Source organism: Salmo trutta, chromosome 28, assembly GCF_901001165.1.
Source record: "Salmo trutta chromosome 28, fSalTru1.1, whole genome shotgun sequence".
Classification (NCBI taxonomy): Eukaryota; Metazoa; Chordata; class Actinopteri; order Salmoniformes; family Salmonidae; genus Salmo; species Salmo trutta.
This window is the reverse complement of record NC_042984.1, coordinates 26862067-26889537: the sequence shown is the minus strand read 5'-3', so window position 1 is coordinate 26889537 and position 27471 is coordinate 26862067. Positions and strand designations below refer to the sequence as shown.

Here is a 27471-nt window from a genome sequence, read left to right as displayed (position 1 = left end):
AACTGGCTCTAACCAGAATAGAAAGAGTGGGAGGCCCCGGTGCACAACTGAGCAAGAGGACAAGTACATTAGAGAGTCTAGTTTGAGAAACAGACGCCTCACAAGTCCTCAACTGGCAGCTTCATTAAATAGTACCCGCAAAACACCAGTCTCAACGTCAACAGTGAAGAGGCGACTCTGGGATGCTGGCCTGCTAGGCAGAGTTCCTCTGTCCAGTGTCGGTGTTCTTTTGCCCATCTCAATCTTTTCTTTTTATTGGCCAGTCTGAAATATGGCTTTTTCTTTGCAACTCTGCCGAGAAAGCCAGCATCCCGGAGTCGCCTCTTCACTGTTGACGTTGAGACTGGTGTTTTACAACATTAACAATGTCTACACTGTATTTCTGTTCAATTTTATTTTTTTTGTCCATAAAAAGTGTTTTTTCCCCCTCCAAAAACACAGACATTTCTATGTGACCCCAAACTTTTGAACACACACACAACTAGTCAAACGTTTGGACACAACTACTCATTCAAGGGTTTTATTTTATTTGTACTATTTTCTACATTGTAGAATAATAGAAGACATCAAAACTACGAAATAACACATGGAATCATGTAGTCACCAAAAAAAAGTGTTAAACAAATCCAAATATATTTTATGCATTTGAGATTATTCAAAGTAGCCACCCTTTGCCTTGATGACAGCTTTGCACACTCTTTGCATTCTCTCAACCAGCTTCATGAGGTAGACACCTGGAATGAATTTCAATTAACAGGTGTGCCTAGTTAAAGGTTAATTTGTGGAATTTCTTTCCTTCTTAATGCATTTGAGCCAATTAGTTGTGTTGTGACAAGGTAGGGGTGGTATACAGAAGGACCAAGTTCATATTATGGCAAGAACAGCTCAAATAAGCAAAGAGAAATGACAGTCCATCATTACTTTAAGATATGAAGGTCAGTCAATCAGGAACATTTCAAGAACTTTGAAAGTTTCTTCATGTGCAGTCGCAAAAACCATCATGATGAAACTGGCTATCATGAGGAACGCCACAGAAAAGGAAGACCCAGAGTTACCTCTGCTGCAGAGGATAAGTTCAGTAGAGTTACCAGCATCAGAAATTGCAGCCCAAATAAATGCTTCACAGAGTTCAAGTAACCGATGGAAATACTTCCTTTGGTCTGACGAGTCCAAATTTGAGATTTTTGGTTCCAACCTTCATGTCTTTGTGAGACGCAGAGTAGGTGAACGGATGATCTCCGTATGTGTGGTTCCCATCGTGAAGCATGGAGGAGGAGTGATGGTGCTTTGCTGGTGACACTGTTGGTGATTTATTTACAATTCAAGGCACACTTAACTAGCATGGCTACCACAGCATTCTGCAGCGATATGCCATGCCATCTGGTTTGCGCTTAGTGGGACTATAATTTGTTTTTCAAGAGGACAATGACCCAAGACACCTGTAAGGGCTATTTTACCACGAAAGGGAGTGATTGAGTTCTGGTTCAGATGACCTGGCCTCCACAATCACCCGACCTCAACCCAAGAGAGGTGGTTTTGGATGAGTTGGACCGCAAAGTGAAGGAAAAATCAGCCAACAAGTGCTCAGCATATTTGGGAACTCCTTCAGGACTTTTGGAAAAGCATTCCAGTTGAAGCTGGTTGAGAGAATGCCAAGAGTGTGCAAAGATGTCATTAAGGCAAAGGGTGGCTACTTTGAAGAATCTCAAATATATTTTAATTTGTTTAATACTTGTTTGGTTACTACATGATTCCATGTGTCATTTCATAGTTTTGATGTCATCACTATTATTCTACAATGTAGAAAATAAAGAAAAACCCTTGAATGAGTAGGTGTGTCCAAACTTTTGACTGGTACTGTATACATTTACCAAAAATTATATATGGGGGATTGGAAATGATGCAGACAATTACATCGATGGAAGCCACATTCTATCGGCAATATTAAAGCTGAACTACCCCCCGGAAAAATGTATCATCCCAGCCCTACTATACAGGGAATAGGGTGCCATTTGGGTCTCAAAGACTCTCTTTATCCATGTTGAGTCCACCTTTACAAAGACAAAAGAAAATCTTTCCAATTAAGATAATACTTTAAAATATAATTGGTAATAAGTATTTCCAAAACGTTTAAACAGGAAACGACTCTTATTTGCATGCACTATATCCCCTTCACTCTTATATTGCAGGTATGATATGCTTGGATTTCATATGAAAAATCTGACTTTTTAAATCTAATTCATAATAGCTTTTTATATGCACACTATCTGTCAAGGTGTTCAGTATGTCAAGATGGAAATGTGGTGATGGTATGTTCAAAGTATATCATCACATAGAAATGATTAAAGTGAAAAACCTAAATGTCTTACTTCCATTAACATCTGGAAAACCACAAGTTAAAAGGTACATTTCTTAAAGTTTGAAGCAACAATTACTATCCTCTAGTCTAATAGAAAGAATGAACTTTCTTTGGGAAAAACTTTTTGGAATATCATTATTTCAGACTGCACCGACTTGGTGTATTTTGTAAAAACGAACCAAAAAGTACTATTTTTTGGTAATAGCGGACCACGGCTAACAAATACTATTCTAATTATGAAGACAATGTGTAGTCCTTTGTGTGATGTATCATGCTACGTAATTCAAATTCTAAACAAAGTTTTTATTTATTTAATCAGCCTTCATCAATTCAAGTACTGGAGCCTGAACTGTGTCTGCATAAATCATGACTACTCGATTACAGTGCATCAAATTAGTGAGTTAAGATACAGGTTGTTGATTTATTTGGCGTAAACTACGTCTAAACAGTATCCTGTGTGAGTTCTGGGTCAATTAACCATTTCATTCAAGAAATGGATAACTGTTGAGGACATTCATTTATGAACTATCGAGGTCATTAGATTAATTAAGCTAAATGTTTTTCTGATACACGAAAACACAAAACAAGACGGAACATAGAGTATATGGTCATAAAGAATGTGCTTTATATAACACTAACCACGTTTCCATCCACCGTTTTTATGCGAGTAAAGTCAAACCGTACAAAATAAAATCACAACAGCTGTTATGGAAACTGGAAGTTTCGGTACAATTGTATAAATGCCGCCAGATCATGTGTTCGTTCGACATGGTGGGATCTTTTTGTGTTGGTAAAATGTATTATGTGAGAAATGGCGGTGGAAACGCCTTTATGCGCAAATATTGATATAACAACCCTCATATTGAAGTAAATTTGGTGTCACGCGATGATATTATGTGTGGTCCTCCCACTACAAATCGGGAAACCGAGTTTATTGGGCTACAGATTAAAATCAGTTATGAACTGCACTGGGTGGTGAAAGTGCAGGGTAATCTTGGTGCAGCTTTCCAATAAATAGAGGGTCTTATACTGGTGACATGATAATGGATGCTTGACTATCGTTTGACAAACAGAAATATTCTCGCCCTTATCCATAATAATCTCGTCATGTAGACTAGCCTACCTGGCCGCACAGCCTACCCACACTGCGAACTGTGGCTAAAGCGCACTTCCCAAAATCAGAGTAGGCACATTTGCTATTTAACTCAACAGTTTGCGACAAAACGATCAGTTGAAAATGCGATGGAAACGCATTGAATTTTAGATTTTTTAATCGGCACATGTAAATTTATGAGAAAAAGTACATTTTGTGGGAACTACTTAAATCACGCACTAAACAAGTCCGTTTGGTGGAAAAATAACATTTTCTTTATGCTGATTTTTTAATATTCACATGAGAATCTGTCGCTAATTGGACAGAAACCTAGCTAGTGTGGGGATGATAACCTCAGGCTGTTTCGTTCCAACGGTATAACTGTTTTCCTCAGCAATTTCAATCCACTTAATGCGATGTTTTCTTGCCATGAAACTTAATAGTATGCTGATACTGAGTATCATGAGATCCTGCCCTCAGATCTTATTTAACGTACAGCCAAATGTTCAATATCAATTCACACGAGGCTGCTTGGCCTTTGAGAAATTGTAGATTTTTTGGGGGAAACCCAGTAAGATTAATTTAAGTAAACAAGTTGAACACCAAGCAACGGCCTGCATCTGTAACATTTTATTTCAGTCATACTTCGAAAATAGATCTCCAGCAACACAAACGTATGCATTATATCCTTGATAAAACCTGTGAACAATGAAGTTCCAATATTTTTTGCACAAAGTACTAGCCTTTTACGAGGCAACAACTTGATACACAGCCATATTGAGGCACTTCATATCATATTCAGATACACTAACAACACTGACCAGACAAACATAACATATATTTCAAAAGAACAATATAGCTGTACATTGTCCATTTCATTGACTACTTTTCCAGCTCTCCAGGTAATATTTTGAGAAGCTGTCAGCACCGGATGCATGCGTTAATAACATTATTTATTGGAGCATTGACTTGAAGGCATGCAAAGACAGTCATAGAAGCAAGAGCACTTTTTAAATGGAAAGAAAGTAAACGGTTGAAGAAAATGTCCTATAGATTTTTGCCATTTGGTTTGCATTACACACAACGGTAGAGTAAATAGTATTTTGAGAACTTTATATTATTCTGTTATCTACAGTTATCAATAACATACTGTAGCTCAGATAGAGATTTGTGATATGCATTGGCCTAAGCATCCTGAATTAAATGTTTTCTTTAAAGAAAGTCATTTAGACATAGGCGTTGGCCATTGCATTTGGAAATCACAAGGTTCTCTTCAGGCATAGGCAGCGAAGTAAGCTATTAAGGTATAGGAGATAAGAATACTTAACTCACTCGGAAGTGAAGAGAGTCAACTAACAGCATTAGTGGCAAACTCATGAGGAAATAATTATCTCATTTGAAGTCTGTCAACAGCGTTTACACAGTGTAATTGATAGAGATAAATGCATGGTATCGGATACATTTTTTCAGGGCGGTGTTCTAATCACTAAACTATTCCTTAAGAATGAATGTGTGGGAAACCGAACAAGATGTGTACGTATTCCATTCTTTACAGATGGAAATGGCATTCAATGTGTCATGTATTCACGACAGCAAAATGTACTGCCCATTAAGTAGAAGGTGAGATTTACAAACTTACTAGCCCACAATTTATGAAATCACATATTCGAGTCAAATCCAATTGGACAATGATGCTTCTCCTGAAATATGCAATATGCAAAAGACTTTCATTCTTTGTGTTACTCCCAAGTTTTTGAGGGTGAGTCTTTTGAAACCATGGTAACCCTTGGTTGGACATCCTCTCCCTAAGAAGCTGCCTTTTGTGGGTGTGAGTCACTGAACCAGAGATAAATAAATGGCAATCTAATACATTACCCAGAATCCACAGGCTCTTTCCCAAATGGCACCCTATTCCTTACATAGTGCACTACCTTTGACCAGACTTCTATGATCAAAAGTAGTGCACTAAGGAGGAAATAAAGTGACATTTGGGGCACAAGCAGTTTTAGTACTGTACATAGAACACATCCCCGTGGGAAAGCAAGACCCGTGGCAGTTGGTCTTAACAAAATGATGTTCCGCTAGATATCATGAAATCAACATCTACATTTCAAACAATAGAGTACAAAAAAAACGGTGCTTAAGACAGATCTCTGTCCATATTCTCTCACTTTTTTGTAATACGATTGAGAGTACAACTTCTTCATGACTTAAGGAAGTGCAATTGAGTTTTGGAAATACAATGTACGGTGGCAGTCGCATATCATAAGTAACAATACCTATTTCCTTTCATTAACACTAACTATGAAGACAAGAGGCTTACATTGTTTTACTCATGGTGGCCAAAAGGAATATTAAGGCATTGTCTCACCAAACTCGTTAATTTGGTACATTTTCAGCACTAGTGGTTACAAGTATAGGGCAATTTAAGGTATTCATTTAGTATGCAAGTGTTAAAATTGAATCAAAAAGTTATAGGGAGACAGAGCCAATGAAGGTCTTTGATACCAGATTGTAAATGCAGAGCAATGTTAATGACATGTTAGTGAATCATTAAGGCACTTCTTTGATTCCATTCTATCAGTCTTCATTCATTTTCAAAAGGCAGTCAAGTGTTGGTGGTGCACAGTAAATTAATTCACAATGAATGCATAATCTAATTTACATACAGATTATATTGTATTACACAGTCACTTTGATGTGTAGCTTAATTAGCTGCTAACTTCCATATCGACAATAACAACAGGTCAACAACCTTTCAATTGTGACATGGTAAATTATGATAGAACACTTACTGTCCCGAAATGATATAACAAACATTGTAAATGTACACTTGGCAGATCCGGTTAGTGTACCAAATTAAATAAAAAGGGTGAGAATATTTTGTGTTATTTTTCCTGGAGTTGGGTTTCTTAAGGAAGAGAGTAAATACTGTTTGACTGTAAATGTTGGGCACTTTGTAGACACCAAGGTAAAGGGTTTGAACTAAGGATTTAGAAACAACCCTGTTTGCCCTAGCCAAGGGTTAATCTTTATAATAGCTAAAATAACATTCATTATAAACCAAAACTAAAACGGCAAACAGTGTAAAACGCAGATGATCAACCATGAAAATCATTTGTCTGAATGAATTCAAAATGTATGATGATTTATCATTATTTAAAAAGGATGACACAAAAAGTCCCATTATCTTGTGTTGGCTTTGATTCCTTACAACAGCTCTCCTCATTTGCATATGTTGAAATAGCAACCAGTGCAGCACAACGGATACAGGAGGAAGGGCATAGATAGATTATGCAATTGAAATGGTCAATTGTGCTTTCATTATACACATACCATTGAAATTTGGATCAACCAACACACTGTTCAAGTGCAAAAAGAGTCACAGTTCTAGCTGTTTGTCTCACTGTGGACAATTATTTTGAGGTGTTGTGATCTGTAATGTGTTTGTCTACTAAAAGTACAGAACTCCTCATTCCCACTAGCCCCATCTCACACTGCCGTCTCTCGGCTAGCCTTCAGATCCTTCAGATTAGGGGCAGACATTTGCCTGCGCATTCGAGGTGGTGCCTGAAAATTGCTTTGATGGTTTGCTTGGTCAGTTTGGGGATATTTCTGGTAACTAGTGAAGTTGGTGTTGGCGCCATAGGGCATGCTGTTGTAGTGGCAGGGCTGTTGGTGGTGTGGTTGGGGTTGTTGGGCCTGTTGGTTTTGGTAATGGTGCCGGGGTTGATAGAAGGCCTGCTGCTGCTTCCTGCCCTTATCAGAGTACTGCAAGGACTCCATGGAGCCGGAGGATCGGCGGTCCATGGAACCATAGTTTCGGCGGTCCATAGAACCAGAATTTCGGCGGTGGTTGAAGGAGTTGCTGCGGCTTCGTTCATGGGACTGCTGATGCTGCTGCTGCTGGTTGTTTCTATGGCTTTGCCTCTGGCCCTGGCTTTGGCCTTGGCCTTGGCCTTGGCTTGGGCCCTGCTCCAGGTCTTTACATCTGCGTGGCTGCGGGGAGGGGCTCGGCTGTTGGGGGTAGGTGGCTTGACTAACAGGAGTCGCCATTCTCTCTCCGGGCTCTCCCCCCTCCTCAGCCTGCACCTGACCCCCCCCCTCCTCCTCTTCAAAGGCCTCTTTTGGCACCTTCAGCTCAATGACCCGCTCGTCGGTGATGATGATGTGGGTGCCGGGACTCCAGGAGTTGCGGTGCGTGGGATTGCTTCGGAACGGGAAGCGGAGTTTGCGGTCCTCCGGCGGGATGAAGCGGTGGGGGCCGCTCTGCCGGCGAAGCTGCTTGGTGATCTCCTGCTGCTGGAGACTCTTCAGGCGCACCTGCTCCTGCCGCATCCAGCGCATATGGCCCCGGCGGAGGGTGGAGTCGTCACCCGCAGTTTGCAGTTCGCCCTCCTCCCCTTCGGCCTGCACCAGGGGTCGGCCCTCCCGAGGACTAGGGGTTCTGGGGGCGCTAGCAGGGGGGCTGGTGGTAGGCGGGCTGGAAGTCTGACCCTCTGGGGTGATGAGTGGCAGGACTTTCTCCATCTTGACCATCTTGTTCCTGAGGGCACGGATTTCCACATCCTTCATGTTGTTCTGCTTCTTCACCTCATGCAAAATGTCCTCCAGCTTGTCAATGTGCACCTTGAGGTCATCCATGGGGTCGGCCACCACACCTGCTCCCCCTCCGCCTCTTCCCACATTACCGTTGGTGAGAACATCCTCGATGCGTTCGTCGCCTACCCCGACCGTGTCCCACACGTCCCTGGCCACTGCCCGCCACGAGTCCCGCTCGTTGGGGTCCTTCTTGCCGTAGGCGGCGCACAGCTCCTTCATCTTGACGATGGCCAGGGCCTCAATCTCCTGGCGTGTGTGGCGGAAGTCGTTGAGGGCCACCTCGTAGCAGATCTCCTTCACTGCCTGGATCTTCAGGTCCGAGATGGTGACCCACTTGGCATCCTTGGTGATGCGTCGGTGCTGGGGAACCTGGTACATTTTCACAGGCTCCCGACGCTTCCCACTGCTGGGCAAGCCACACTTTCTGACTATGGACTGCAGCTTGCTAGGAGGCAGCTTTTCCCTCAGGGAGGTGATCAGTCTCCAGCTTTCCTCACAAGACCTCTTATCTGAGTCATCGCCACTATCAGAGTCGCCATCCTTGAAAAAACAAAACAGGAAACAAACCAAAGAGGTTCCCAACAAAATGAAGAAATTAAAATGGGAAATCAAAAAGAGGAAGGATGGCTTTTAAAAAAAGGAAAGGATACAAGTATGAATATGCAACATGGGAACTTCTATTGCCACGGGGTGTTCTTGGGTAGAATTGAAATGTATATAATTACTCATTTTCTACATCCGCATACGTTTTTCTAACCATTTTCAGTGTAAAACAATATACTTTTTGGTCAGAATAAAAACACCCTCAAACTTTCGCATACATCATAATTATACAAGATGTATGACAAGTTGAGGAGGACATGCACTTTCCATGCCCAGAAAAATAAGTCTAGGAAGAAATCATTCATCAAATTCAAGGACAAACCAGCTTAAACAAAAACCTAATACTGACAGTGGCTTCCATTGACTTTCTTTTTATAGATCTAAGACCTTGGTTTGCGCATTGGTTCTGACCTCAGGCTAATGAGTGAATTCAGAAGAATCCTATAAAATTGTGCTCTTTAGTGTAAAATTATATGGATTTATATAGAATATGTTGCTTATTTCTTGGATGTAACTTTTCTATGCATGTTCTAGTGCTGGAAGAACATGTTACCATCAGGAGTAACCACTGCGGAGCGCCCTCATATTTTGAAATGGGGAAATATTGTACACATTTATCTGCAAAATTGTACTTAGAAAATGTACAATCAGGTAGGCCAATATCATTCCCAATGTTGCATATTGATATTAAAAGTAAATGTAAAGCATGACTATCATGATTAGACACAGAATATGAACAGAAAAAGGGGGACAGGTGTTGATCTGATTTGTTGTGTATTATTTCCTCTTCATAATTGACGATACGGGCACTTGAAAGCGGGATCCCAAACATGCTACAAAGGCATGCAAAAAAAAGGCAGACACATTTTGGTAGCCTTTCCCCATTCGAAGTCCACGTGAAAGAAGATTTAGAGTTGGTTTTAGAGTTGCTCTAGTGTTAGCAGTGCTTGAGAGGACAAAAGTAGTCTTGCAGTTTTATTGGAAAGCCAGTAGAGAGGACAGACAGAAAAGTGAGGTTAAGTGTTAATGCATCCACTTCACGGAAGACGTTAGTTGGAAGAAAATGCAGTTTCTCATTTTGGTAGACAAAGTACATTACAGATCACAACCAGAGAGAACAGGAAGCTGATGACTGTATCTGCGACTAGATCAGAGACATTGGTTGGAAATAGGTGTACAAATACGTGTACAAATACGTGTATGCAGTAGGAGTCTGAATATCATACGTTTGTAGTTATGCTCATAAACCACCAGAGAATTAAAGTATTTTTAGTGATTCGTTGATTAAAACCCGAGTACTGATAATTCAGTTGAGTTATGTCCTCAGTGTGCTTTACAAAGGCACAGGTGAGGCTAGCATAAGGAAGTGACAAAAGAAGTCAATGAGAAACCACATTGTCGCTAGCCTTCAAAAAGTACTACAGCAGGACTCTTGGTTATCACAATGCATTGTACATATCAGCAACTGCATTGAAGAGCATAGAAACTCAACACAAAACAGCAAAAAACTAGAATAGAAGTCTAAACCAAGGCATTCCACAGTAGCCACATCGTTGACCAGTTTAACTGTCTATCTCTGCAACTTAGCCTGGGAATGGAAGTGAAGAAAACATGCTACAAAACATGAACCATGCAAAAGCAGTAAAGTGTTATCAAAGCTAGATCACTGGCAATTATACTGTCATTTTCTTGAGCCAATGAGTTGGTACTTGATTAATTCAATTCATTTGAATTGAGGTCATAATTTAAAAAAAATTACAAATCCAATAATTAATTTACAAAAATTCTGTTTTGCAAGGTTCAGTTCAAACCTAGAAGACACAAGAGTGAAAATAAGGATTTGGAACAGGGAAAAATGCTTTGCAATATAATTCTCTCTGAATCAAATTGTTTCAGCAAGTTGGTCGAAATCAGGAGTCAAGGGCTTGCTCTTCCCTATCTCAGACCAGATAGTGGATTCACACACCCATGCAAGAGGAACAGACATGCTAAGTAAAAAGTAAGTGCTTCTCTCCATCACTCACACACACATACATACAATAGAAGTGTCTCAAAGGTGTCAGCACAGTGAGAAATTAGTGCTAGTCAGACTTCAACAGAGCAAGCAGGGAAAATAATGTCTAATGACAAAACTATCTATCAAAATGAACTATCCGCAAAGTTATTATAGGACAACCATGCTTTAACTTTGTATCCTGCAGCACGTTTCATCTCAACACAAAAACAAAACTATCAGGTATTTTGTTTCCCCCCCAACAAAAAAACGGAATTAAGCTACAGGTTAGAGGAGTTCATTTGCTAAAGGTTTCAAGGCTTACCAGTCTCTGCTGTTCCAGAAGTTGGTCTGCCTCCTCTTTCTCTTTTTTGTACAAGATCTCCATCTCAGTCAATCTAGAATGAATGAAAAACAAATTAAATCCTATTGTATACACAATTATTCAAAAACGTGGTTTGGTACAAATATAAGGGATGGGGCTAGTTAGGGAAACGTAATCACTCAAATTCGTAGACTAAGCTAAGTATGCCAGGACTGACAGTCCATGAGATCAACATGACTGTATTCGGTCCTGTACATACCTTTTCTCCATCTCTTGCTTCATGTCGATGCCCTGCTTCTCCAGCAGCTCTCTCTGGGCAAAGGTCCAGTCCACTGGCTCTACTGGGGTCTCTGCTGTTGGGGTCTCCTTCTCCTTCTCCTCCTTCTCGGCCCTCGCCTGCTCCGGATGGTTGAACCGAAACACGTGGTTCTTCCCCATGATGATACGGTTTCCTGTGACAAGAGGGAGTGCGCAAGGTCGAAACAAAACAGGCATTGCGCTCAAAAGCCAAGAAGTAAGAGATTCAGGAATTCCTGTCATTGAATAGCAATTCACGTCAACACCTTCTCCAGTCTCTTTCTATCAGTGGAGAAGATGTCAATGTGAAGATCCTTCACTTTACTTGCAAATGAAGAGAGAACATTCCTGAAAACGCTTCATGAAATACAACTGCATATGCAGCTGTGGGGAATACACACCTGAGCGAAGCTGCACTGACGCTCCAACTCGCTTGCCGTTGACATAGGTCTCCGATCCCTCACAAGGCACCATCAGGACAACCACTGGAGACAAAAAAACACATCGATACAGCGAACAGTATTAATCCCTAAACCAACCAATCAGAATAACGCTTCTAATATGAATGCCTGACTCTGCCCAAATTCTACACAAATACAACAAGACAAATGAGCTACAAATTATAGGTACCGTAAATTCCGGACTATAAGCTGCAACTTTTTTCCCCAGGCTTTGAACCTCGCGGCTTAAACAATGACACGGCTAATATATGGATTTTTCCCGCTTTCAATTGTTTTTTCTCCAAAAAAACACATTCTGTGACGTGCTCAGTTTTTTGGCTCATTAGACCAACGAAATTGCCGAACGGGTTAAGGTCAAACAACTTTTTTGTTTACTGTTTAGATTAAATTGAGCGCTCTCAAACTTCCCATCATTCTGACTACGATAGTCATTTTGTCACCCTCATCATGGCAAAGACACGGAGAAATGCATATGATGCAGCTTTCAAGTTGAAGGCGATTGATCTGGCTGTTGGAAAAGGAAATAGAGCTGCTGCACGGGAGCTTGGTCTTAATGAGTCGATGATAAGACGTTGGAAACAGCAGCGTGAAGAATTGACAGTGCAAAAAGACAACTAAAGCTTACTGCTAATTTTTTATTTTTTGTTACAAGCCGTGTTTCGTTAAAGCCTGTGTAAAGTTCATTTGTTTCAATGTACCGGTCGGCACCTGTGGCTTATAGACTTGTGCGGCTTATTTATGTTCAAAATAATACTTTTTTTTTTTTAATTCAGTGGGTGCGGCTTATATTCAGGTGTGCTTAATAGTCCGGAAATTACAGTACAATATATTGACAGTGGCATTGGTTAGGCCTGGTCAGGAAATGGCAGCCTCTTCTTTACAAGGTGCTTCAGTGATCCAGGGTGTTTATTTATTTTTGCAGACAACCATTTGTAAACATGCAGAAGTATCATTTGCCAGAAGAATTTACTGAAAACTGAGGTGTAATGTCCGTCTTCTGGCCACAAACATTTTCGAAACCTCCTCATGCAGCCACACTTGAGCCCATGCAGACACTTGGCGTCACTGATTTACAGTGACAAAGCCCCACATGGTTTCTCTCACCGTCTCCATTGGCGTTCCTCTCGCTGCGGAAGATGCAATGCTCCTCTTTGATGTGGGCTCCGCTCAGAACGATGTCCTGCCGTCTCTCAGTGTCCGCCTGGCCCACCCTGCCGGCACAAGTGAGGGAGGACATTTTGTGACTGAGTGTCAGAGTGGGCGACCATTTTAACTAGCAAGTGACAACCCAAAGCTATGGCTTAAAATGTTTGCTTATAACAGGGTTTTACCTCCTCTGAGGTGCTTCATGTCGTTTCATCTAGGCTCCTGTTACTCATTATTGTCACCTCAGGTACTGAGATAACTTAATACTTTATAGGAAGACTACTGTGTGGGAAAGGAGAGCCAGAGGTAAGCGACTTGACTCGAGACAATCAAATACGCTGGTGATCAAAGGCAGATGACATGCCACCTTTCAGGCCAAATACAGGAAAAAAAAAAAACTGGAAAAGTTAGACGTGAGAGAACTAAAAAAAATCCTTGATTAAAATGTTTTGCAGTAGCTTCTACACAGCATTCCACTGTGAAGCTTCAGTGTTCCTCTGGCTCCGGGGTGAAGTTTATCCTAGGATCAGCTTCCCCTCCCAAATCCTTACCTTAACCATTGATGGGGAAAATGCAAAAGTGACCCAAGATCAGTGTCTATGGGGCAACTTCTCCCTACTGTGTTCCGCTGAGTTACCTTGTGATTCCGTCTTTGATGTAATACAGCAGACATTCTGACATCAACGGGTCCTCATTCAGGTTGACCAGGTGAGGGGTCTAGTGAGACGGAGAGTTGAGCGGAGTTCAAGAGTAAGACACTGTTCACATACAGTACTTGCACCAGTAATACGTGTGAAATACAGAAAAATTCAGGAAATCACATTTCATAGGTATATTAAGTTCACATCTGCATGATTGATACAAATTCATTGATTAATACCCCTTTATGAAAGTGGAATGTAAAAGGTAATGTCAATAACATCCTCACGAGTTCTGAAGTCTAGTTTCACGATATACACCAGACCTGGGCTCAAAATAGTTTTTTACTCTCTTCTTTCAAATAATGTTGATGCGTTTGATTGTGCCTGCCTGGAGTGCTGGATGTGAGGAATGTTCACTTCTAGGCCTAGTACATTGTGCCAGGCAAGCTCAATCAAGCGTAGTTATTGAGCTTGCTTTTGAAAGAAAATTACTAATATTTGAACCTTTGTCTGATAGACACCACTAGAAACACATCAATGCTACAGTAAACATCACTGAGCCACCAACCTTCTTAGGGGAAAATACCCCATTAGCAAGCAAATCAGCATACAAGGCCTCACAAGGCCTCTCTACGAAAAGCTAACCAATGGAGAGGCAGCAGGTGAAAATGAGAGAAAGTGGACGGAGGAAAAAAATTAGTGAAATGAAGGAAAACAAAACTCCTAGCAGTGAAGGAGGGTTTAAAGTCCTAGGAGAAGGGGGAGCTTCAAAGTCATAAGAGGGGATTTTCTGATATCAAATCAATTTGCTTCAATGGACAGTCGCGTTCGTTACAGCCGATGTGGCAGAGATGACTAATCTAATCTCCCTCTCGATCGTGACTCCACTGACGAGAGCACTTGTTGTTCTTTTCATTCCTGACTTGTGAAAGCTGCCTGCCTGTGCGGGGGAGATGGGTGGTAGGAGGGAGAAAGGGAGGGGCGAGTGCAGAGGTGTACAGACAGATTCCTCAACCACTACTCAATAAGCCCCGTCTGTCTCTATAGCGTCAATCGGTCTGCGGAGCTGACGGATTGAGTGAGGCCTGGACGACTGACAATTTAGTCCTCTTCACAGAGATGACGTGGATAGGGCTGTGATTTCAACATGTCTGTCAGGCACAGAAGGCTTCCCCATGTAAAGAGCTAACAGACTGAATGGACCTTCTCATGTTAAGGCTGTAGCTGTAGGAGCATCTATCATGGGTGGATTCTTTCAGTGAAATGGAACGAACAGAGCCGACCATTCCCTATTCTACATGACTCATGACAGACAATCATAACTGTTCTATACAATACATTTCTACCTGAACGTTCTACAACCTCGTAAACAAACCTCTGATACGGTAATACAGCTGCTAATAAACTCTACTAGCAATACTATGGCCACCGAGAGTGCTAATCTAGAAAGCGGTTTTCAAGGTTATTATACAAATACATTACCGTGGTGTAGATCAATAAATAATACTTCTCATCAAATAATGCTACAATACAATAGCAGTACATGTGTGATCTTGCTGAGGAGGATACAAGGCCACAGGCATTTTGATTCATTACTAAGCTCTACAAATGCTAAACCTGGGTCACTCTCTATGGGGTGTGTCAGGGGCTATCATTTGGATTATCTAGCGGGGGAGCGGTAGAAATCAAAATGTTGATTTGATTTCACAAACCTGTTTAGTTGAAAAACAATCAAAGTCCTCGTCAAACAAGGACTTGGGCCTTTCAGGGCCCATCTAAACATTACCATATGGAGGAAGCAGATAAGAAGGGAAGGGAAAAAGAGAAGGAAAATAAAGGAATGTATGGAGTAGCAAGTGAGAGCTGAGGGATGGCGCCGGGAAGAACTGACACACTCAAATGGAAAGAAGCAACAATGGGTAAAAGGTAGTGTAGTACGAGAGACAGTGGCCGAACACCCATACTTACATTCTAAATATTAGGCATTTTATGCATGCGGACAATTTAAAGTTTTATAGTATGTTAAACTTCGAAACCGAAACTCAGGTATGCTTTAAATGCCAGGATGTTATACTCATTTCGGCCTTTCATCTAGTTGAATTGGCTGCATACTTTTGAGGAAGAGAACAGTCTTTTTACACTCACGTGTTTGACAACAGCTGATAATGAGACAAGGGGATGCACTGCAACCAAATTAACAAATAGCGGAAATCAACGCAATTGCACTTTAAATGACGCATTATCAGGATGGGTAAGCCTAGTATGTTGATATTTGTTGCTTACTGCATTCATTTCTACTAAACAGTACGCTCTAAATAGTATGGAGTACGATTAGTACACAGTAAGTAGTTTTAGTAAGTAGTAGGCAAGACAGATTTTGGGCACGCCTGTATCGCTGTGTGTTAAATAGAATCTCTATCCTGAAATGTCTACCAGGTCTGCTGCTGGGTTGGGGTCAATTCCATTTCAATTCCAGTCAATTCAGAAAGTAAACTAAATTAAACTTTTTCGTAATTGAAAAGCATTGAAAATAATTTGAATTTCAGTACACTTCCTGAAACTGGAATTGACCCTGCCTGCTACACTAGACGTGTAACTTTTGCAGAGCGCGAGACGCCCCCATTGATTTCAAGGAAACATGGGAGTAAGCAGCGCTCTGGTTCTATTTTTAAGAATTCGACTCGCGGCTCAAACCAAGAACACTAGATGGAGTGGCTCGCGCTCTGCTCGCGCTGGTGTAGCAAGTAAAAAAAACCTACTGCTTTCGTAATACCCCGGTATGGCACATATCCTTTTACCTTTTTAGGAGAGAAGACCCCGAGAGTGCCGCCATCCTCACGGATAGCCACGCCCATCTCAGCCAGCAGGGCTTCCCTATAGGAGAGGAGAGAGTGATGTTAGAAACACATCTTCCCTATAGGAGAGGAGAGAGTGATGTTAGAAACACATCTTCCCTATAGGAGAGGAGAGAGTGATGTTAGAAACACATCTTCCCTATAGGAGAGGAGAGAGTGATGTTAGAAACACATCTTCCCTATAGGAGAGGAGAGAGTGATGTTAGAAACACATCTTCCCTATAGGAGAGGAGAGAGTGATGTTAGAAACACATCTTCCCTATAGGAGAGGAGAGAGTGATGTTAGAAACACATCTTCCCTATAGGAGAGGAGAGAGTGATGTTAGAAACACATCTTCCCTATAGGAGAGGAGAGAGTGATGTTAGAAACACATCTTCCCTATAGGAGAGGAGAGAGTGATGTTAGAAACACATCTTCCCTAGAGGAGAGGAGAGAGTGATGTTAGAAACACATCTTCCCTAGAGGAGAGGAGAGAGTGATGTTAGAAACACATCTTCCCTAGAGGAGAGGAGAGAGTGATGTTAGAAACATGTCCATGTGTCCCTTATTACATTGGTGGTGGGGATGGTTACATTCTTTACAGTAGAATCTGAACTGAAAACGTCATCACCACCATGCAATAAATTGTCGCTAGGAATTTAAATTGGTGTTACTTTAAGAGATAGAATGCGGCACTTGCAGGAAGATGCATAATGATCCCACAATGCATAGAGAAATATAGGAATGTGTATTGGGTATATCCTCAGTATAGGTCATTAAGTGTTGGGTGCTAGTGTTCATCTTTACCATGATACGCTTTGTGACAGCATTCTATCAACTCAAGTTGTCACGCAATGAAATACAAACCAAACAATTGTCTCCTCCTGACATACATCAGTGGATGAGCAAATGTGTATATATTCTGTCTTGCTTCCTGTCCCTTAAACAGACAGAAAAGGCATCATGGGGCTTTGACCCCGCACTGACCTCTCCATTCGTATTGCCTCGGTCTTCCGAAGCTTCTCCTCCCAGGTCTCGTTGAGCTCAGCAATGATTTTCTCAGATTCCTGAGGACAGATTGGGGAGTGTCAAGAAAAATAATACATTTAGCATTCTGTTATTATTCGGTTCACCTAATATGATAAAATCACCTCTTTAGTAGGTTCTATATCCTGAAGAACTTAACTCAAAATAAAATCTTATGGTGAGAATATCAAGAATTAACTGGGGGTCAAGCCAAAACACCCAAAATCTGGGAATGTCACGTGCTCCCTAGTCCTGCCATTGTGCTATTCTCTCCTTGTTCATCCCTACTAGCACCACTGGCTTGCTCACGACCATCTGGCTCTAAAAGCAGGAAGTATGGCCATTAGCCAATAAATTCAACTCCATCCTTTGTAAAGGGTTAACACCCCTACCATCTGTTGTTCTGGATACAGACACTGTCCCCTGGCTCAAAATAAAAAGTCCATGCCTGCGTCCCAAATTGCACCCTATTCCCTGAGAGTGCACTAGTTTTGACCAAAGCCCATACGGCTCTGATAAAAGGGAGTGCACTAAAAGGAATAGGGTACCATTTGGGACGCATATACGGCTCATGGATGGGCCACCGGAAGGAGATTCAGCAGATTATGAACATCTTTTACAAAATGTTTTGTTTGAGGGATGCACATGAAAAATCACCAAAATATATTCAGTTACACAACGCTGATGAATCTCCCAAAGACACATGGCAACACGAAGTTCCATTATCCATTGAATGTCAGACTAGGAGCAGGCATATGATCCTGATAAGCTATTTATTTCACTGTCCTAATATGAGCACACAGTGTGCACTCAGGATATTTTCTGACGCTTTTTACACTTAATGGCCACGAAGACCAGATCTATTTTGGTCCTATTTCCTCCCCATCTGCGTCGGCGCCCGACGTCATTGGATGACAGACTGGCACCACGGTAGCCATGGAAACTGCAGCTCGTAATGGCTGTATGTTGCCATCCTATGTGCTCCCTCGTCAGCAGCTAACGAGGGTGAGAGGGGGAAAGCCAAGGGAAGATAAAGAAAATCTGAAAACTGATAGCTTGAGAGGAAGATATTAGTAAGGGGGCCGCTTTCCCAAAAGGGTCTTGACATCAAATGGACTGAAAACCATTGTTTAACAAAATTGCTGCACTTTTCCGAGCTGAGTTTTCACACTAATGTTATATTCCTCCATGCATGTTTCTTACATCTTCAGAGGGCTTCCATTTGAGAAAACAGACTAAGAACATGGGGCAATTCTGGACTTCCTATCTTTTCACTGAAAATTCGGGAAAAGATAGGGACTATATTGGTTTAGTTCACTGTTTATGTCCTTACATAGTTTAGGGTGTCTCATCCATTTCAATGCCATTTAATTATGGAATTTAAATGTAAAAAATATAAAACGCAACATGTAAAGTGTTGGTCCCATGTTTCAGAAACTGAAATAAAAGATCCCATACATATTCCAAAAAGCTTATTTCTCAAATTTTGGGCACAAATATCTTTACAACACCTCTTTACGAGATAATCCATCTACCTGACAGGTGTGGCATATCAAGAAGCTGATTAAACAGCATGATCATTATACAGGTGGACCTTGTGCTGGGTATAACAAAAGGCCACTCTAAAATGTGACGTTTTGTCACACAACAATGCCACAAATGTCTCAAGTTTTAAGGGAGAGAGCAATTGGCATGTTGACTGCAGGAATGTCCACCAGAGTTGTTGCCGGAGAATTGAATTTTCTCTACCATAAGCCGCCTCCAACATCGTTTTAGAGAATTTGGCAGTACATCCAACCGGCCGCACAACCGCAGACCAGAGCCATTGAAGAGGTGGGACAACATTCCACAGGCCACAATCAACAGCCTGATCAACTCTATGTGAAGGAGATGTGTCGCGCCGCATGAGGAAAATGGTGGTAACACCAGATACTGACTGGTTTTCTGATCCACGCTCATAGCTTTTTATTTAAAAAGGTATCTATGACCAACAGATGCACATTTGTATTCCCAGTCATGTGAAATACATAGATTAGGACCGAATTAATTTAAATTGACTAATTTCATTACATGAACTGTAACTCAGTAAAATCTTTTAAATTGTTGCATATTGCGTTTATATTTTTGTTCAGTGTAGCTAGTACTGGGGTGGGGGGGGAAACACTGTACCTTGAGTCTCTCGATGGCCTCTTCCCCTCCCGGGGTGGACATGATGCGCTCCTGGATACTGGTGACCGACTGCGGGCCAACTAGGCTGCAGAGCGAGCCAGAGGACGGCGAGGCTGTCAGGGAGCCGATAGGGGCTGTGGAGAAATGGCCAGGGCGTTGGTTCTCTGAGGCTAGCAAGTATCTATGCTTATTGTTGTGTATGTCTTTCAGGTCTGAGTCAACAAGAGGAGAGAGAGAGGCAGGGATCCCGGGAAAGGGAGGAGGTTCACAAAAATGGCAGGAAAAGGAGAATATGGGGAAGAGAGAGAGAGAGGGAGACAGAAGAGACAGGAGGAAAGACCAGTGTAAGACACACATTGCACATCAAAGGATAAAAGACAGACAACCAGCACAATGGTCAGTTAAACAGAGCAGCAGTTTTCTCCCCAGGTGGTTAAAAAGTTAAAGGACGTTGTTTTTGTTGAAATCTGTAAACCATTCCATTCAACGTCTCGCAAAATGACAAATCGAATTGTTCATTATGTTTGATGGCCACAAAAAATATATATATATTTTGCATGACATTATTTTGTCCGAGAATTTTCAGGACTTATAATCTGAAAAGGACACATTATTGTGGCCAATGAACAGATTCCTCCATTTTATTATTACAATTGGGAATTAAATTTGAATGGCAATACGCTTTTCCAATGCACCTACCAACTTCAAATCAGTGACATAACTAAGTACGATATGTCATAATGGTAATGTATTGCACTTTGCTTCTTTAACTCCAAAATGTATACTGGTGTGAAAACTGCTAACATGTACAAACTGGAGGAGGGGGGTTAAAGGCAGCCAGAGAACCAGGGAGGAGGAGGGGGGTTAAAGGCAGCCAGAGGACCAGGGAGGAGGAGGGGGGTTAAAGGCAGCCAGAGAACCAGGGAGGAGGAGGGGGGTTAAAGGCAGCCAGAGGACCAGGGAGGAGGAGGGGGGTTAAAGGCAGCCAGAGGACCAGGGAGGAGGAGGGGGGTTATAGGCAGCCAGAGAACCAGGGAGGAGGAGGGGGGTTAAAGGCAGCCAGAGGACCAGGGAGGAGGAGGGGGGTTAAAGGCAGCCAGAGGACCAGGGAGGATGAGGGGGGTTAAAGGCAGCCAGAGAACCAGGGAGGAGGAGGGGGGTTAAAGGCAGCCAGAGGACCAGGGAGGAGGAGGGGGGTTAAAGGCAGCCAGAGAACCAGGGAGGAGGAGGGGGGTTAAAGGCAGCCAGAGGACCAGGGAGGAGGAGGGGGGTTAAAGGCAGCCAGAGGACCAGGGAGGAGGAGGGGGGTTAAAGGCAGCCAGAGGACCAGGGAGGAGGAGGGGGGTTAAAGGCAGCCAGAGGACCAGGGAGAAGGAGGGGGGTTAAAGGCAGCCAGAGGACCAGGGAGGAGGAGGGGGGTTAAAGGCAGCCAGAGGACCAGGGAGGAGGAGGGGGGTTATAGGCAGCCAGAGGACCAGGGAGGAGGAGGGGGGTTATAGGCAGCCAGAGGACCAGGGAGGAGGAGGGGGGTTATAGGCAGCCAGAGGACCAGGGAGGAGGAGGAGGAGGGGGGTTATAGGCAGCCAGAGGACCAGGGAGGAGGAGGGGGGCGGGATGACTGTTTGGAAGTGATATAGATGGAGACACATGCTGCCAAAGTTCAGACTGCAGTGAGAGTCACTTCAACTTACCCCACACACAAGAACAAGTGAAAACACACCCGCATACACACACACACACACACACACACACACACACACTGACAGACAGAGCCGCCTGTCTAAATGTCAGCCAGCTCTTCACTACAAAATGGCCTCAAGGGCGTTTCAGGTGACTGCCCTCTAAACCTCACAGGAAGACAGGGTCTCTTATGACAGACTGAAACCTCCACGTATTGACTAAAAATGGAATTCGAATGATAGGAAATCTGGTGAAAATACTTGGTAAAAATGGCCACTGAACAGCAGCGGATTACCATCTATTTCGTTATGCTCCCATGCAGGCAATTTTTGCAGATAGTATGGAGAGCATACACTTAAATTATTACCAGAGTGTATAATGGCAATGTGGAGCAGCCAAAGGACAGGAGAGGGGGAAAGGGTAAGGAGTTTGGGGAATACAGCTAAAATAGAGCATATGCTAGCTACAAGAGGACTGAATTCCGTCGAAACACAGCAAACGTCTAGATAACACACATCTAATCGGCTACATAGAAATGAGAGCATGCACCTTTCCTCCTGTAGCTCAAAGCTTCAATTTGAGAACTTAGTAGCATTCTAATGTCTTGAACATTGTCACCTGCAACGGATAATTAGTAAAACAACACAAGCTTCAACGGCAAGAAAAAGTTTTCAAAGATGGGTTAAGGACCCAAATGGTAAGTAATGATGTGGGTGGGGGGAAAAGACAGACGAGTAATTAAGATGGCATTAGAAGTTAAAGCACGATATTGTCTATTGTCTTGGTTGGGATATACACCACATGACCAAAAGTATGTGGACACCTGCTCGTCAAACATCTCATTCCAAAATAATGGGCATTAATATGGAGTTGTTCCCCCCTTTGCTGCTATAACAGCCTCCACTCTTCTGGGAAGGTTTTCCACTAGATGTTGGAACATTGCTGCGGGGACTTGCTTCCATTCAGCCACAAGAGCATTAGTGAGGTCGGCACTGGCTCGCAGTCGGTGTTCCAATCAGTGGAGGATGGCTCATAATAATGGCTGGAATCTATTTTTTACCTTTATTTAACTAGGCAAGTCAGTTTAGAACATTTTATTTTTATTTTCAATGATTGCCTAGGAACAGTGAGTTAACTGCCTTGTTCAGGGGCAGGACGACAGATTTTTATCTTGTCAGCTCGGGGATTCGATCTGGCAACCTTTTGGTTACTAGTCCAATGCTCTAACCACTAGGCTACCTGCCAATAGAATGGCATCAAACACGTCAAAGACATGGTTTCCATGTGTTTGATACCATTCCATTGACTCCATTCCACCCATTATTATGAGCCGTCCTCCCCTTAGCAGCCTCCACTGGTTCCAATTCATCCCGATGGGGTTGAGGTCAGGGCTCTGTGCAGGCCAGTCAAGTTCTTCCACACCGATCTTGACAAACCGTTTCTGTATGGACCTTGCTTTGTGCACGGGGCATTGTCCTGCTGAAACAGGAAAGGGCCTTCCCCAAACTGTTGCCACAAAGTTGGAAGCAGAGAATCGTCGAGAATGTCATTGTTTGCTGAAGCGTTAAGATTTCCCTACACTGGAACTAAAGGGCCAAACCTGAACCATGAACAACAGCCCCAGACAATTATTACTCCTCCACCAAACTTCACAGTTGGCACTATGCATTGGAGCTTTACACCACTCCAGCCGACGCTTGGCATTGCGCATGGTGATCTTATGACAATGCCATGTTGAAAGTCACTGAACTCTTCAGTACGGGCCATTCTACTGCCGATGTCTGTAAGCGACGGGTGTGGCTGAAATATCCAAATCCACAAATTTGAAGGGGTGTCCACATACTTCTTTCTGTGTGTATTTGGATTTGAGCCAGCTAATAATTCTGCCTCACGCCCATCATTCAAAACAAATAGCAAGCGCAAAAGCATGCTAACCTAGTGGCATTCTAACCCTTCCCAAATAGCATGTAATCAAAACGCTTGCACGTCTGAGAGTCCGTACATTTAGGCTTATCATCTTTTGCGTTTACATGCAAAACCAGGAGGGTTGTTTTCAGGAAAAGGGTGGGTGCAACAGCAATGGTTAGCTATCAGTAGCAAAAGGGGCGAGAGCGAGTGAGGGCGAGAGTGAACCCCACCACAAATATACACACATTTGCTTCCACTTCCAGGGCAATCATCACCCATAGGCTCAACTGAGGGGCAGCAGGAAGAAGATAAGGATCAGAGGTGAGACTAGTAGACGAAGTTAACTGGGAGGCAAAGATTAAAGACATTTCTGACTGGGCAGAAGGAAAGGGGAATGCTTGATGAGGATGAGATTACATGCCATTGAACATGCAGTAGACATTAAACAGTGGATTATTCATTAAGTCACACATTAATGAGATGACGTGTTATGTCTCTAATTCATCTAATAACCACCCTTTATATATGTATGTGTAGCTATTGTAATATGAACATAAACCATTGCCATAAACTACCATCTAAGATGCATATATTGGGGATTTAGCGTCTACCAATCAACAGTCTTCATTTTTTTTAAGTTATTTTATTTAACCTTTATTTTAGAAGAAATTCTTATTTACAATTACGGCCTACACCGGCCAAACCCGGACGACGCTGGGCCAATTACGGCCTACACCGGCCAAACCCGGACGACGCTGGGCCAATTACGGCCTACACCGGCCAAACCCGGACGACGCTGGGCCAATTACGGCCTACACCGGCCAAACCCGGACGACGCTGGGCCAATTACGGCCTACACCGGCCAAACCCGGACGACGCTGGGCCAAATGTGCGCCACCCTTTGGGACTCCCAATCACGGCCGGTTGCGATACAGCCTGGTTGTGATACAGCCTGGATTCGAACCAGGGTGTCTGTAGTGACGCCTCAAGTACTGAGATGCAGTGCCTTAGACCGCTGCGTCACTCGGGATCCCAACATTAATGTTTTTGAATGTCTTAACTTCAAGAAATCAATACCTAACATATATCGTGTGCTTATTTATTGCAAAACAATAATCATGCCTCGTCATATTAGAGCTAAAACAATGACACGACAGGTACGATTTCAATGTCATGCTACATCTAGTTTGGCATGTAGAGAACAGGCAGTAGTGTACAGGTAACACAACAGATACAAAGATGATGAATTAGAGAAAGGAGATCAGAGTGAAGAAGAGAGAGAGGGGATATTGCCAGCTTGTGTTGGGCCACTGAGAACAAGACTACATCCCAATAGTCTATCCTTCCTTCTGAAGTGTGTATTCGCTCACTACTCCCCACACATTTTAAAGCATCCAACTGGTCTACAAAGACTTTCCATATATCATTTCCTTTCAAATCCATGAAGGGAAGTGAACAAGTGCACACTTCGGGAGAAAAGAGAAATTTCGGGCAACCTAAGGCCGAAATGCTCGTCTGAAATGAAGACTTTGTGACGGAAGGTGGCATTGTGATGTGGCACACTCACTGTCCAGGATGTCTCCCAGGCCCTGGGCGCGGAGCAGGTCCTTCAGCCGTGTCACCTCGTCCTTCAGCTCGCGCACAAGCTTGTTGTTGGGGTCCTCGTTGATGACGGCATTGCACTTGATCTGCTTGGCCCGGTCAGCGTAGCTAGCAAAGAAAGTGAGCAAAACACATTTACTACAAATAATATTGACGTAGAATTGGGCTTGTTCGTCACTGCAGCTGATGTTGAAGGCAACTGCCAACTGACTGACCCACAAATCCCTTGCCTCATAAATAACTACTCATTACTATGTAGATCAGTCAGAGACTATTTACCCACAATGCATTACAGATAGTCAACTTAATTGCCTCCTGAGAAATCTCACTTAAGACAATTATAATAACTACTAATGTATTTAGCCCCACCAAATCTCACTCTGCATTACAGTAACACAATGAAACCATACAGTAAAATTTTACAGTAATATTGCATTTTGTGTTGTTTAAAAGAGGTGAGCCCTACCGTAGTGTGCTGAGGGTTTCATCATAGTTGATATCTGCAGGACTGAGGGCGGCTACCATGGCTGTTCTGGAGTTTCCACCTGAGTGAGTGAGAGAAAAAGAGATTGGAACAAATTAATTCCCTTGTCACAAATCGCGTACAAAATTATTTACATGACAAGGTGCATACAAGGTCATTCCCGTGAAAACATCAAAAAAGATTAACTCTACAGTGTTATTGTATGGATACTCATTGCTATACAGTTTTTTCTTAGACTGAGCTGATACATTGGAAATGTGCTCCCAATGACAGGTGAATGTGCATTTTGGATCTACACACACAAGTATGCCCAATGAAACTTCTAATGGTCTACCTATGTTGAAATACAGTTTGCAGTTTTTTTTTAAAAAGAGTAGAGTAATATTTCTTCATCATGTTATAGTATACGCAGGTATTCATCTTGACTGACAGGCATATGCCATTCGCTTAATGGTTTACATACATTACGGTCACTAGATTCTGAATGTATTTCTCATATAATGCAGTTACATAGTTGGCATGATTTATCTATTCTTACCTAGGTTCTCCCTAAGCAGCCATGTCAAAACCGAGTCTCTGTAGGGGATAAAGTCAGTCTTCTTCTTCTTCTTGCTCTGTGTCAAACAAAACCAATGTTAGAGGGTGGTGAACAAACAGAAATGGATGGATGGATGTTAGTTTCCCAATGTAAGATGGAAAGAGTGATGGGAGGAGAGGCTGAAGGGAGAGTCTACTGTAAAATGGCAGCATCTTCACACTAAGTGCATTAGCGGTGGTGAAGATGGAAGAGGCCTGAATTCTGATGATTTTGTTCCAGTGCAAATGTGTCGGTTCCTCCAAAAAGTAAAATAAAAGTATTCGTCAGATGCGCCGAATACAACGGGTGTAGACTTTACTGTGAAATGCTTGCTTATGAGCTCTTCACAACAATATACAGAGCTAAAAATAGTAACACAAGAGGAATAAAATACACAAGAATGGAGCTTATATACAGGGAGTACCAGGACCAGACCACTGTGCAGGGGTACGAGGTAGATATGTACATGAAGGCTGGGTAAAGCGTCTAGGCATCGGGGTATAGACCGAGTGTACAAAACATTAAGAACACCTGCTCTTTCCATGACAGGCTGACCAGGTGAATCCAGGTGAAAGCTATGATCCCTTATTGATGTCACTTCAATCAGTGTAGATGAAGGTGAGGAAACAGAATAGAAGGATTTTTAAGCCTCGAGACATGGATTGTGAATGTGTGTCATTCAGAAGGTGAAGGGGCAAGACAAAATATTTAGGTGCCTTTGAACGGGGTATGGTAGTAGGTGCCAGGCGCACCGGCTTGTGTCAAGAAATGCAACGCTGCTTTCATGCTCAACAGTTTTCCATGTGTATCAAGAATGGTCCATCACCCAAAAGACATCAAGTCAACTTGACAACTGTGGGAAGCATTTGTGTCAACTTTGGCCAGCATTTCTGTGGAATTCTTTTGGCAGCTTGTAGAGTCCCATTCCCCGATGAATTGATTTAGAATTGAGGCGGTTCTGAGAGCGAAAGGGGGGAGGGGGGTGCAACTCAATATTAGGAAGGTGTTCCTAATGTTTTGTACACTCAGTGTATAATTAGAGTAAAATAAAGAAAAGAGAAGCAGCAGCATATGATGAGTGTGAAAGTACATGTGTGCGTTTGTGTTGTGTCGGTATGCGCGTGTATGTGAAAGTGTGTGGGTTTTGTGTGAGTGTCAGTATAGTGTGTGTGAGTGTGTATTCATAGTCTTGTGAGTGGGCATATAATCAGTGCAAGATGGCTCCATGCAGATAGTCTGGGTCCATTGCAGATAAAATGAAGGTGATGAGTCAATGGAGAAAAATGGTCGGGTGACAAAATGACACCTTAGCACAGACAAAATATTGCCATAACCCGTCTTTTTTTGGAGGGATCAGTGGTTTGAAATGACTGAACACACACAGGGTTTACCTTGCTGGTAGTGTAATCCTGGGTATGCAAGTAACACCAGGGGAAGAGCAGAAGAGCAGACCAAGTTACAACATGCCTTCCTCGTGAGGAAGAGGATGACAGGGAGAGCGAGGGAGGGGGAGATAGAGGAAGGAGAGAGAGAGAGAGAGAGAGAGAGATGGAGAGACGGTACTCACCACCTCAGCCAGGGCAGAGATGACCTTCCCTAATGTGGTCAGAGATTTGTTAATGTTGGCTCCCTCCTAATAAAGACAAGCCACATAGCAAATATGAATTTAA

General features: G+C 42.7%; 1 protein-coding gene across 10 annotated transcripts in view; it reads right to left on the bottom strand.

Moving 5' to 3' along the window:
- Nucleotides 1–27471, bottom strand: part of kif1b (kinesin family member 1B) — a 98989-nt gene that overhangs the window by 35615 nt on the left and 35903 nt on the right. For 4 of the 10 annotated variants that reach the window (XM_029719417.1, XM_029719422.1, XM_029719419.1 and 1 more), the window contains exons 9-21: nucleotides 27369–27434; nucleotides 27193–27210; nucleotides 25763–25838; nucleotides 25207–25285; nucleotides 24706–24848; nucleotides 19551–19762; nucleotides 17343–17422; nucleotides 16319–16394; nucleotides 13517–13596; nucleotides 12838–12944; nucleotides 11674–11757; nucleotides 11235–11427; nucleotides 10976–11048 (exon numbers count right to left, since the gene is read on the bottom strand). In XM_029719417.1, coding sequence (XP_029575277.1) covers nucleotides 10976–11048; nucleotides 11235–11427; nucleotides 11674–11757; nucleotides 12838–12944; nucleotides 13517–13596; nucleotides 16319–16394; nucleotides 17343–17422; nucleotides 19551–19762; nucleotides 24706–24848; nucleotides 25207–25285; nucleotides 25763–25838; nucleotides 27193–27210; nucleotides 27369–27434 — 1287 coding nt within the window. Of the gene's footprint in view, nucleotides 1–4061; nucleotides 8595–10975; nucleotides 11049–11234; nucleotides 11428–11673; nucleotides 11758–12837; nucleotides 12945–13516; nucleotides 13597–16318; nucleotides 16395–17342; nucleotides 17423–19550; nucleotides 19763–23383; nucleotides 23426–24705; nucleotides 24849–25206; nucleotides 25286–25762; nucleotides 25839–27192; nucleotides 27211–27368; nucleotides 27435–27471 lie in introns of those variants that run through there. The other 6 variants (XM_029719421.1, XM_029719424.1, XM_029719416.1 and 3 more) reach the window with 5 other exon arrangements.